The sequence below is a fragment of the Anolis carolinensis genome, unplaced genomic scaffold (genome assembly GCF_035594765.1).
Source record: "Anolis carolinensis isolate JA03-04 unplaced genomic scaffold, rAnoCar3.1.pri scaffold_8, whole genome shotgun sequence".
Lineage (NCBI taxonomy): Eukaryota > Metazoa > Chordata > Lepidosauria > Squamata > Dactyloidae > Anolis > Anolis carolinensis.
In genome coordinates this window covers 17542052-17553537 of record NW_026943819.1, presented here as the reverse complement: position 1 = coordinate 17553537, position 11486 = coordinate 17542052, and the positions used below count along the sequence as shown (strand labels likewise).

Genomic DNA, 11486 nt, shown 5'->3' with positions numbered 1-11486 from the left:
TCCATGAATGCGTAACTAAGGAGTTCCTCAGTGTCTTCGCCAATGAACTCATTGTTCTGGCTACCTGGAGGCTACTTCCCATTTCCTCTTGAAGCAATTTATAAGGGGTTTATGTCCTTATAGACCAGCACTGGGACTCACATCCAGCAGCCATGATGCAGAGTGGTTCCTTTGTCTTCTCCATCCTCACTGTAGGAGTCCTTCTCACATTATGGTCTGATCTTCTGGACATTCCTGGACAGGCTCAGGCTGGTAAGAGCTTCATTCTTGCCCCTGTTTAAGTATGAGTTTTGTTGTTGATCTTGTAAAACAGAAGGCCAGGGGAGGGGGTGGCATGTGTGCCAGGAGAGAGGGCACTGTGTGACCCCTCTGGTGCGCATGCCATAGATTCGCCACCACTGGTCTAGGGTGTTCCCTTGTCCACTTCTGGTATATACTGGCTGGAATCCCAAACCCTCCTAGATGTAGCCAGCATAAACATTGAAGAGGAATCAAGTTTGCGGACGACACCAAACTGGGAGGGATAGCTAACACTCCAGAAGACAGGAGCAGAATTCAAAACGATCTTGACAGACTAGAGAGATGGGCTGAAACTAACAAAATGAAGTTCAACAGGGACAAATGGAAGATACTTCACTTCGGCAGAAAAAAATGGAATGCAAAGATACAGAATGGGGGACGCCTGGGTTGACAGCAGTATGTGCGAAAAAGATCTTGGAGTCCTCGTGAACAACAAGTTAAACATGAGCCAACAATGTGATGCGGCTGCTAAGAAAGCCAACAGGATTCTGGCCTGCATCAATAGGGGTATAGCGTCTAGATCCAGGGAAGTCCTGCTCCCCTCTATTCTGCCTTGGTCAGACCACACCTGGAATACTGTGTCCAACCGCAGTTGAAGGGAGATGTTGACATGCTGGCAAGCGTCCAGAGGAGGGCAACTAAAATGATCAAAGGTCTGGAGAACAAGCCCTATGAGGAGCGGCTTAAAGAACTGGGCATGTTTAGTCTGCAAAAGAGAAGGCTGAGAGGAGACATGATAGCCATGTACAAATATGTGAGGGGAAGTCATAGGGAGGAGGGAGGGAGCTTGTTTTCTGCTGCCCAACTCTACTATTATATGATTCTATGATTCTAGCTGAGAATGCCCAAAAAGGTTCAGGCCAACATCTGAAGAAACACAGAGGAGCCAGACACTCTCTCAGTGCAGTTCTAAGGAAGACACAGTGTATGCCCAGGCAACATTTATGCAATTCAACTATAATATAAACGTTATGTAAGTTGATATAAAATAAGACCACTTACAATGGCTGCAATGGGGTGAGGTATATCCTCACATCGCTTGGGGAAAAGATACTCTGTTCTCCGTCATTCACTAGCAAAATATGGTCTGAATTTCTCTGTGTGTGTCTCCTATGTGGAGAAGTAGTAAGTCACTGGGAAGGTAGACTCATGTAGAGTGAGGTGGCCAATTCAGGTCATGCAAATAGAGACCAATGGCAGAATGGGGAATGGGATAAGATGAAACCATTATCCCAACAAATCAGAGTTCTGGGCTTCAATGAAATTATCCTTCACCTCCCAAATGTCTAGCCTTTGATGTCTCTTATTTATTTATTTATTTATTTATTTTTGATACATCATAACAATTAACTATTTTTGCCATACATAACTTATTTCAGTATACATTGTTCCAAAGATAACTATTTCTTAAATGATATTTTAAACAGTTCTTAGAAATGTATCACCCTCCACCCCCACCCTCCCCCCCATACCCCCCACCCCCCTGGAACAGCCATTCAAAATTGTCAATACATCAGTTTAATCGTGTGGAACGCCTGGTTCAAGGTGCGGTATCTTTCGTCTCCGTCTATTTTGTCGATTAGAACAGTCCATTTCCTTAACTAGTCTTGATCTTTTAGGCTATTTGTATATATTTTTTTCTTTTGAATGATGAAATCGTTAATTATATATTGATATATAAGCCCACCAGGTTTCTACATCCCATTTTGTATCATCCCTCCATCCTCGGGCTATCATGGCTTGTATTGCGGCTGTCATATATTTTAGAATCTCTGTCCAATTATTGTTATCTTCCCTTACCTTTACTGTGAGAGACATGTATCTAGCTTTGTCCCATATTAATTTTTTCCCTATTATTTCTTCCATTATTTTTCTTATTTTTCTATAGAAGTTTTCTGAATTTTTCTACAGTCCCACCACATGTGGGAAAATGTTCCTATTTTCCCACAGTTATGCCAACACTTATTTGAAGTATTTCCCATTATATGTGCTACTTGGAGTGGGGTTCTATACCATTTAGATATTATTTTCCTTTGGGTTTCTTTAATCTTATATGTTTAATTTTATGAATATTGTCAATCCAAGTCCCAATTAATTTCTCAGTGAAGTTTTTTTTCCTGTTTCCAATTATCTATAATGGTTATTTTTGTATTGTAAGTTAATGTGATTAGTATATCATACAATAGCCCAGTTATTCCTTTATCTATTTCTATATAGATATAGAAATAGCCTTTGATGTCTCGAGTGAAGTTCTGCTGAAGTTTTAACCTATTCCAATGCCAAAAATTTGGGAACTGAAGGAAAATCCCATTGGGGGGGGGGGGGGGGCAGAGGTCTTGTGTATGGGAGAGTAAATGTCCTAATTTTTCTCCCCCTTCCCAACCACATCCCTGTTAGAGACATAAAAGGTACCCAAATATCAGAGGAAGTAGAAGCAATGCAAACCATCTGTCCAGATCCTTTTCTCTTACGTCTCCATCCCTTGCCTAGAGCAACTCATATAAGCAACCTTGAAGGAGTCACCAAAGAGGGCCAGGAAATGTTGGCCATCTCAGGAAGACTTTTTTGTGCTCCAAGGGGGAAAAATTATTTTTCTTCAGAAGAAAGAACTTACTGGATTGCTGGAGCAATGGCGGTTCATGGACTGAATAAGAAGCCTGAATGTGCCATCAAGTATATTATCTCGAATGATGATGCAGCAATTGCATAGAAAGCCCCCAGGTTTGCTTCAGTATCATAACAATAAGCTGTCTCAACATTTGTCCCATAATGTACCCAATGGAATGTGATGTAAGAGAATTTTACAGATAACATGCACTGTCCAAAAGAACACAAAGAAATGGTTTTTGAGTAAATCATGCATGAATTTTCAGTAGAACATAAGTGAATTAAGGCTAAAGTATTTTGGAGAGAGTGCCAGAAAACATATGCTGGAAAACACACTGGAGAAAGTTGAGGACAATAGGACAAAATAGACACCACAAACGCAAAAATGGCTTGGATCAATAAAGTAAGTCATAGCCCCGGGTTTCCTAGAGCAAATGAGATGGCCACTAGTAGGTTGTTTTGTGATCTCTTGATCCGTAGGGTCAGCAGAAGTCGAAATCAGTTTGAAGGCAAATAACACATGTAAATGTGAAATGTCATGCTTCAATAAGTCGTTGAGAACAGAAGGTTCAGACACATTGTCCCTGCCACACCATTAATGGTCCTGCCTGCCATTTTCCTTTTCCATTTAGAGAGCCACATAAGGTGACTCAGCAGTGGGGAGCCATATCAACCAACCATGATGCAATGCCGTTACTGTGTCCTCAGTAGTTATTTTCACTTTCTTCACACAGTGGTCTGAGATGATGTGTGTCTCTGGCCAGAATAGAGATAAGAGTTCTTTGGAGCAATTCAGCATTCATCCATATCAGGTGAAATAGTCTGGGGTAATCTCCTCCTGAGCTACACTAGTGGAGCTCCACAAAACCATTTTGCAGTATAGAATCATAGAATCATAGAATAGTAGAGTTGGAAGAGACCTCATGGGCCATCCAGTCCAACCCCCCGCTAAGAAGCAGGAAATCGCATTCAAAGCACCCCCGACAGATGGCCATCCAGCCTCTGCTTAAAAGCCTCCAAAGAAGGAGCCTCCACCACAGTCCGGGGCAGAGAGTTCCACTGCCGAACAGCCCTCACTGTGAGGAAGTTCTTCCTGATGTTCAAGTGGAATCTCCTTTCCTGTAGTTTGAAGCCATTGTTCCGCTTCCTAGTCTGCAGGGCAGCAGAAAACAAGTTTGCTCCCTCCTCCCTATGACTTCCCCTCACATATTTGTACATGGCTATCATGTCTCCTCTCAGCCTTCTCTTCTGCAGGCTAAACATGCCCAGCTCTTTAAGCCACTCCTCATAGGGCTTGTTCTCCAGACCCTTAATCATTTTAGTTGCCCTCCTCTGGATGCTTTCCAGCTTGTCAACATCTCCCTTCAACTGCGGTGCCCAGAATTGGACGCAGTATTCCAGGTGTGGTCTGACCAAGGCAGAATAGAGGTGTAACATGACTTCCCTGGATCTAGACGCTATTCCCCTATTGATGCAGGCCAAAATCCCGTTGGCTTTCTTAGCAGCCGCATCACATTGTTAGCTCATATTTAACTTGTTGTCCACAAGGACTCCAAGATCTTTTTCACATCTACTGCTGTCTAGCCAGGCGTCCCCCATTCTGTATCTTTGCATTCCATTTTTTCTGCCGAAGTGAAGTATAGATGGTTGGTTGGGCATTTAGCACATCGGCACTAGTGCTTTGCTCCTTGGGAGAGAAGAGCTTTAACCACTGGGGAATATTGTGCTGCTGCGAGTCATTGTCTCATTATCCAAAGTGCAGCTTGGTTTCCCCACTTCTTGTACACCACAGATATCAGTAACAGGGCGGAAAGGATTAGCTCAATTTCAGTAGCACTATTCTCCTTCAACACACTCAAGAGAGATCACCAATTGTTCCTAGACAATATCCATTCCATTCTTTTGTCTAATCCCTCTATAATAAACTGTATGTATGTGCCTTCAAGCCACCTTTATAATGATCCCATCAATTTCATTGGGTTTTGTTGAAGGAATAGGAATGCTTATAAATGGTTTCGCCAGTTCCTTTCCGTACAGCATTGTCTGCAACACCTGCTGTTTGTTGATGGTCTCCTTCTTCTAACCAAAGCTTAGATTTTAAGTTCAGATAGGATCTGGCACCGTTAGGATATTTTGGCCCTTTCTAGCACTGCATTAAAGAATGGCCACAACAATATATCTGAATCTTTATTCCTTTATTTTTATTTGCAGTACCTGAAAAATGTAAACTTCCTAAGGATAATGGGCGTTGTCGAGCATCTCATCCCATGTATTACTACAGTGCTGACACCCAGACCTGCCAACAGTTCCTCTATGGTGGCTGTGATGGCAATGACAATAGGTTTGTTTCTGAAGAGGAGTGCATGAAGGAGTGTGGTGGAAGCACTGGTAAGCGCAGAGAAGTTTTATGACCTTTCCCAATAAACAGAAAAACCTATATTAAACATTAACTATTTCAGCTCCAGCAATGTAATAGCCTCTCTCTCTGTGAAACAGGGAGGTTTGGTTTTCCCACTGGATAGAAATGAGGTGTAGTGTGTATTACATAGACTTGAAGCAGTATTTCACATCTCTAAAGTGTACTCTTCTGTCATGACTTGCAACACTCATATGAATCCATTTTGCATTTTTTTTAAAAAAAATCAACAGCACTATAGTTATGTTTGCTGGCAGTTTCAATCACTTATCTCAATTAAACAAAATGGGCATATCACAAGGGAGTGAAGGACTCCCTCCTAATGCACATCTGAAGAAGTGAATTGAGAACCACAAAAGCCATGCTAGATCAGGACAACTTGGTTGAAATCTCACCCTTCAGGTAATCTAGCTGCTCTAAAACAAGGTTGTGGACTTTATGTAACTCCAGATGTTCTCTCACTCAAATTCTGCTGAGCCCTCAATAGCTTGGTCAATGGTGGAGGATGACAGAATAGTAGTTCTTCAACATCTGGAATGACACGAGTTCACCACTTTCATCTAAAAAAATCAAGGCGCTTCCAGACAGCACCAAAATCCATGTTTTAAATCGAAGACAAAAAATCTCAGGATGCGATAGTAGGTCCACACACAGATTCAGTTCCAGAATATAGTCCCCCACCATCTTCACAACCTTAGAGGGAGGACGAGTGTCAGAACACAGGCGCCTTAAAGAGCCACACACACAATACTCAGTTTTAACAAAAGATTTATTGCAACTCAAAAACAGGCTCAGAGACACTTAACTGCAGTGTCTCTGACCAAAACACAAAATATTAGCCCAAACTGGGCTCAAAAGGAAGAACAGAAAATAATCTGGATTAAATGGATAGATAATCTGGATTAAAATACAGTCAATGGAATTGGCAGCAAACAGCGCTAAAACAGACTTCCTGGAAGGCAGCGCTGTACTCAGAAAGTAAACAAAACTAGTCAAAGTTCAAAAAAGCAGCAGAACAGAGGAAACAAACTAATGACGTCCTCAAGGTGTTTACACAAGCTGCAGTCGAGTCAAACCAGGATCCAGGAGCAGGGGAAAGCCGCACTCACGATAGCCAATCCAAAGGTAGTTTTCCAAAGAAGGTAACCAGAGCCGAAGTGAAGTCAAACCGAAGCCAGGAAAGGAAAAAGCTGCAACCGCGATAAGCCAATCCAAGCGTCGTTACCGGAGGTCATCAAACAGAGCCGAAGTCGCCAGTCCAAAGGTCCAGGAAGGGAGAAAAGCACATTCACAATAGTCCAGTCCAAATCAAAGAATCACAGGAACCAGGAACGCCAAGCTGTAGAGCCAGGACCCAAAGCCCAACAGGAAAAACAGGCAGAGACAAATCTACGCCAAAACGACACTTTGCCTTCTGCAAAGGATCCCCATTTCAGGCCCTACTTTTAAACTTACACATCATTATCTGAAGATGAACTGGCTTCCACCCCATCGTCATCTCCCACAGCTGTTCCTGTCATCACACGTGAATCCTGGTTCTCATCCCTCCAGCTCCTCCATCTTCTATCAAGACTTAGGTTTCCCCATGGCCCTGGTGTATCAGCTGTTTGCCAATCCTCCTGTCCCAAAGACGCAACAAATGCATCACTAGGAATTGGCTCTGTGCCCATATCCCTTATTTCTTGTACCCTAGTCCAGTCCAATGTGCCCTCCCCATTTTCATCACTCTCAGACCCATCATCCCCAGAGAAACCCAAAAATGACTCCTCCTCTGTGGGAGCAGTAAGTATATTCAGGAGCTTCTTCCTCTCCCATTCCTCATCTGATTCCTGCTCCAGAGTAACCCTCTTAGTTCCTCTGATCACATCCATCCCGTCTCCTCCCTGAATCATTGATTCCTCATCACTTGAAAACCCTTCAAACGTGTCTTCCTCAGACGTGCCATAAGTATCTCCGTGATCCGTTTGCCTGCCAACTCTCAAAATACGACACAAATAAAATTGGGTTTAAATATGGGCAACTTTATTAACTGTTACCTATGTAACTTTGGAACTAAAACTCTATTCTGATAGAAAATTTGGTAGGAAAATTTCCACCCAAGGTAGAGTCCTTATCTGGCCTGCCCTTGTGCTGACAATGGCGAAAAAACTTGATTCCCGGTTGGCCAACAACCGAGTAACCTTTAAGGGAAGCGTGTCAGAGAAGCCTCCCTCAACGTTGTTGAGGCCAAACTTCTGGCATTCCAAGGGCCTTAAACTTCACCTCACCTGTTAAAGATGAATAGTAGATGAGTGTTTTCTGATGTCCTTCACCCCAAAGGGGATGGTGCCCTAGATATACCCTAGATTGTAATTTTCCCATATCCATTTTCCGCCACCGTTGGGGGCAGATGTCTATCTAGTCTCCAACCTCAACCAAATTCTCTAACACCTCTCTAATTCCTACCTGCAAATCAAACAGGAACTGAAGGTTACCCTCAACCGACAGATGGATACCATCTGCCCGGTAAAAGTGCTCCTTATCGTGAGCTTGTGAGAAATAATTGACCCGCCTCCGCGGGTCAATGATGAACGAATAGCCCTGTTGACTCTTTTCCTTGCCCTCTCCAGCTTCCGCACGTCTCCCCCACCGGACCATTTTAGACGTGGGATTATCTCTGACCAAATAGTATGCGTATGGGACCATGCGTCCCATATCCTCATAAAATCGGCTCTAGTCTGAAAATATAAGGCCCTGCCCTGAAGAAGGCCTAAATCATTCCCCCCAAGGTGAATGACCAGGACCTCGGGAGGAGGCCCACTCACTGGACTGAACAACAGGGGAATTAAGCCGTCCCATCGTAAGCCTCTTTTGCATCTCCATTGAATCATGGCAGCAGAAGCAAGGCCTAAGTGTTGGCCATAGGGAGTGCGTTGTGCCTGGTGTTCAGCCCAGTGGACAAAGCTGTGGCCGCAAATCAGGACCCTCCAACTATGCGCCAATGAAGCTGAAACAGACAGGAAAAGAAACATGTAACTGGAACAAAGGGAAGCGAACGTACCCCTTGTACGCACTAGGCTCCGCCTCCCCCAAGCTAACTGTAGCCCACTTTGCAGTCCGACTAGGCTGAAGAGGAGGCCCTCCACCCGGAGTGAACACGACTACAATGAGGAGGAGCAAACGTACCCCTTGTACACACTGGAGCTCCAATTCCCAATGGACTTGATTCTTTCAGCTGCATGACCCAACTGGGATGCCGTAGATGCAGTTCCGATGTGGAAAGAATGGGTTCCAAATGTAAGGTGGGCCAAACCCAATACCTTCAGGGCCTTGGTGGTAATTGACCAGAATTGGTACTTAGTCAATGGAGAGCCATCCTGGTGGCAGAAAAAGAACCCTCTAACTGTAAAAAATGTGGAGATGGCCTCAACAGGGCAAAGGTCCTTGTCGCTGCATACAGCCAGTTTGACAATTATTCTCCTGCCCTTTTGATATGTCTTGGATGACTGAATCAACAATTGTACCATACCCGGAGTCAGTGTGACGTCCGAAGAGAGAAGGGCCCTTTTAGTATTGTCATTTTTAGACATGGCAACCAATTTGCTAACCCTAAGAGCCCCGAAAAAAGCCACCAAGGCCGCTGCATGAAATAAGGATTGCCCAAAAGCTGAATTGCAAATTTGGGGTGTCATAGGTTCCCTATCATCCCGGGGCTGTCCACGTTCCCTTGACCACCCCGCCATTACCTTGTGGAGACGAAAATCGTTGGCACTGTCGGTAAAGCCTTGAGCTTTTAACCAGTAGGACAGTGCTGCTAATCTAGACCTGATAGAATGCGGAGCCAAGCCCCTCCTCCTACAATAAATGCAATACTGTGCCATATGTTCATAAGGAACAGAGGGAATGTTAGACAAGTTGTAACATTGCCTGAAGTCGTTAAATTCCGTGACAGCTCTGAGATAGCTTTTTCTGGAACTGGGAGCTAAGGCCAGGGCCATTCCCCTCACTAATTATTCATTCCAACCAGCCAGAGATGGCCTGGCATGGGCTCCAGATGGTAGTCTGCTGTGGGTGCCAGTTGCCTGAAGCGCTCCATCTGCATACGAGACAGAGTGTCAGCCACTGAATTGTCCAGCCCAGCAATATGGAAGGCACGAAATAGAATATTATGTGTGAGGCAATGCAGCATAAATTGGCGCAAAGCACCCATCACCCTGGGAGATTTGGATGTCAAAGTGTTAATAACTTGCACTGTGGCCATATTGTCACACCAGAAGTGGACCGTTGAACTGGCAAAATTTTTAGCCCAGATGGTAACTGCCACTAGGATGGGGAAAAATTCCAAAAAGGTCAAATCGGCCGTGATGCGCTCTGCATGCCATTGCTGCGGCCATGCTTTAGCGCACCAATGACCTTGGAAAATAACCCCAAAACCTAATGACCTTGCGGCGTCTGAAGCAACTTGAAGGGCGTCACCTAGCATCCAAAAAGAGATGCCGTTGAAATTAGACAACAACTGCAACCATTGGGTTTTGAGAAGCCGCAGGCGGCTTGTCAGGACCGGACTGACTGAGTGAAATTAGGGCTGTATGTGTTGGTGTGTTGCCCTCGCCCTGTTGGGACTGACTCTGTTACCATGGCCACAGGAATGATGTGTTCGTACCTACTGATGCAGTGGGGTGGGCCATCGCCTGACCTTCAGTTGAAACCGCAGGCACAGGCAGCACTGCCGGAACCGCAGGTGTGGCTTGAACAGATGGCCCCGGTTGCTCGCTGTCAGGCCAGTCATCAGGTTGGCACAACACCTCCTTGGGATCCCCTGCCATAGTGTTGGGCCGCACGGCCTTGTTCCTGGGCTCACCCTTCCGACCAGCCTCTATGTCAGACAAACGAGAAATAATAATGGTAAGTAAATCCCTTTTGCTACCCCCAGGTGCTAGCTGGGGATGAGCAGCGGGGGCCGCTGTCTCCAGCCGCTGCTCTAAAGCATTGACTTTAGCCAAAAGCACAGCGTAGTCCTCAGTAGTGGACATGAATAGACTAAATGTCAGGGGGAAACCTTTACCTTTACCTCATAGAAGGGCCCTTACTCAATTTTATTAAAGTCTTTATGAAAGAGCAAATCCTTGTGCTCCTAATCTGGTCTTATTTTCCATATGACTTCAGGCACTCTTTTTTATTTTCACAGCATGAAAATTTTACTATATAAACCTGGGCCTTTGATGTTTTCCAGCCCATTAACACATCACCAGGACCTGAAAAATAAAGGCATGGAAAAAACCACAATGTTTTTCAAATTGCTGCACCAGTTAAATTGAAGATGTTGACATGCCCTTCAATAAACTGATCTGTTTTTCCTCCAGCACGTGGATTGTGATGTGTTTGCTTGTTTGGTTGGAGTAGTTATTTTCCTAGTTGTCGTGTCTTCTGAAGCCTATGCATGATCCAGGCAGGACTGAGCAAAACATTTTTGCAGGCTGAAGCAAAGGATACAAAAGAAGATTGCTTCCTTTTATGGGCAGAGGTCAGCTAGACTGACAGTTCCATTTGATTTCAGCACCAGAAGTTTGATAGCCCAGGCATGGATAAACTTTGGCCTTCCAGGTATTTTGGACTTCAACTCCCACAATTCCTAACAGCCTACCAGCTCTTAGGAATTGTGGGAGTTGAAGTCCAAAACAACTGCAGGGCCGAAGTTTGCCCATGCTTGTATAGCCCCATCCAGTAAACCCAAAGGCAGCTGGACCTTTTAGCAATTGAAGGATAACACAGTGCAGACAGCTGTCCTTTGAGAAAGCGAAATGCCCAGCGGTTCCAGTGGGAAGATTCTGTGACTACTATTTTTTAGCATCTGCCGCCTGAGGCTCTTGCTTTACTCTGTCTAATTACAGAGTCAGTTCTATGATAGGGGAATGAAGAGTAACAGCATTGTAAAACAAGGCTTTATAATTTAATCTGTTAGAATCTGTGAGGCGGGGTGAGCGTGGGGTTTGGCCTTACTCAGACGATCCCTGGTTTAATTGCAGCTCTAAAGTGAGTGCTCCTGGGGAATGCGCAAATGCACCAGCTAGCCCACTCCCTTGCTACGCCTCGTCTCTTCTGCTGGTGGTGCAGTGGGTTAAACCCTGTGCAAGCAGGACTGATGACTTGAAGGTTGGGTTGCTGACCTGAAGGTTGCCGGTTC

At 44.7% G+C, this 11486-nt stretch overlaps 1 protein-coding gene and 1 long non-coding RNA gene across 2 annotated transcripts; one reads left to right on the top strand and one right to left on the bottom strand.

Moving 5' to 3' along the window:
• The first annotated feature begins 122 nt into the window (after positions 1-122).
• Positions 123-10664, top strand: LOC134293397 (kappaPI-actitoxin-Avd3c-like). The gene is made up of 3 exons (XM_062960764.1): positions 123-252; positions 5119-5295; positions 10491-10664. The coding sequence occupies exons 1-3, from the start codon at positions 153-155 to the stop codon at positions 10493-10495; spliced, it is 282 nt and encodes a 93-aa protein (XP_062816834.1). The 5' UTR covers positions 123-152; the 3' UTR covers positions 10496-10664.
• LOC134293398 (uncharacterized) lies at positions 6075-10177 on the bottom strand. Its single transcript, XR_010000362.1, has 2 exons — positions 9966-10177; positions 6075-8309 (listed from the first exon to the last, which is right to left on the bottom strand). It is a non-coding gene; the product is annotated as an uncharacterized LOC134293398 (long non-coding RNA).
• Positions 10665-11486: the final 822 nt, after the last annotated feature.

Excerpts from the sequence above, each read along its gene's own strand:
- LOC134293397 (XM_062960764.1), top strand. The coding sequence starts at position 153 with ATGATGCAGAGTGGTTCCTTTGTCTTCTCCATCCTCACTGTAGGAGTC. Across the intron at positions 253-5,118 it reads TCCTGGACAGGCTCAGGCTG|TACCTGAAAAATGTAAACTT; the intron begins GTAAGAGCTTCA and ends TTTTATTTGCAG.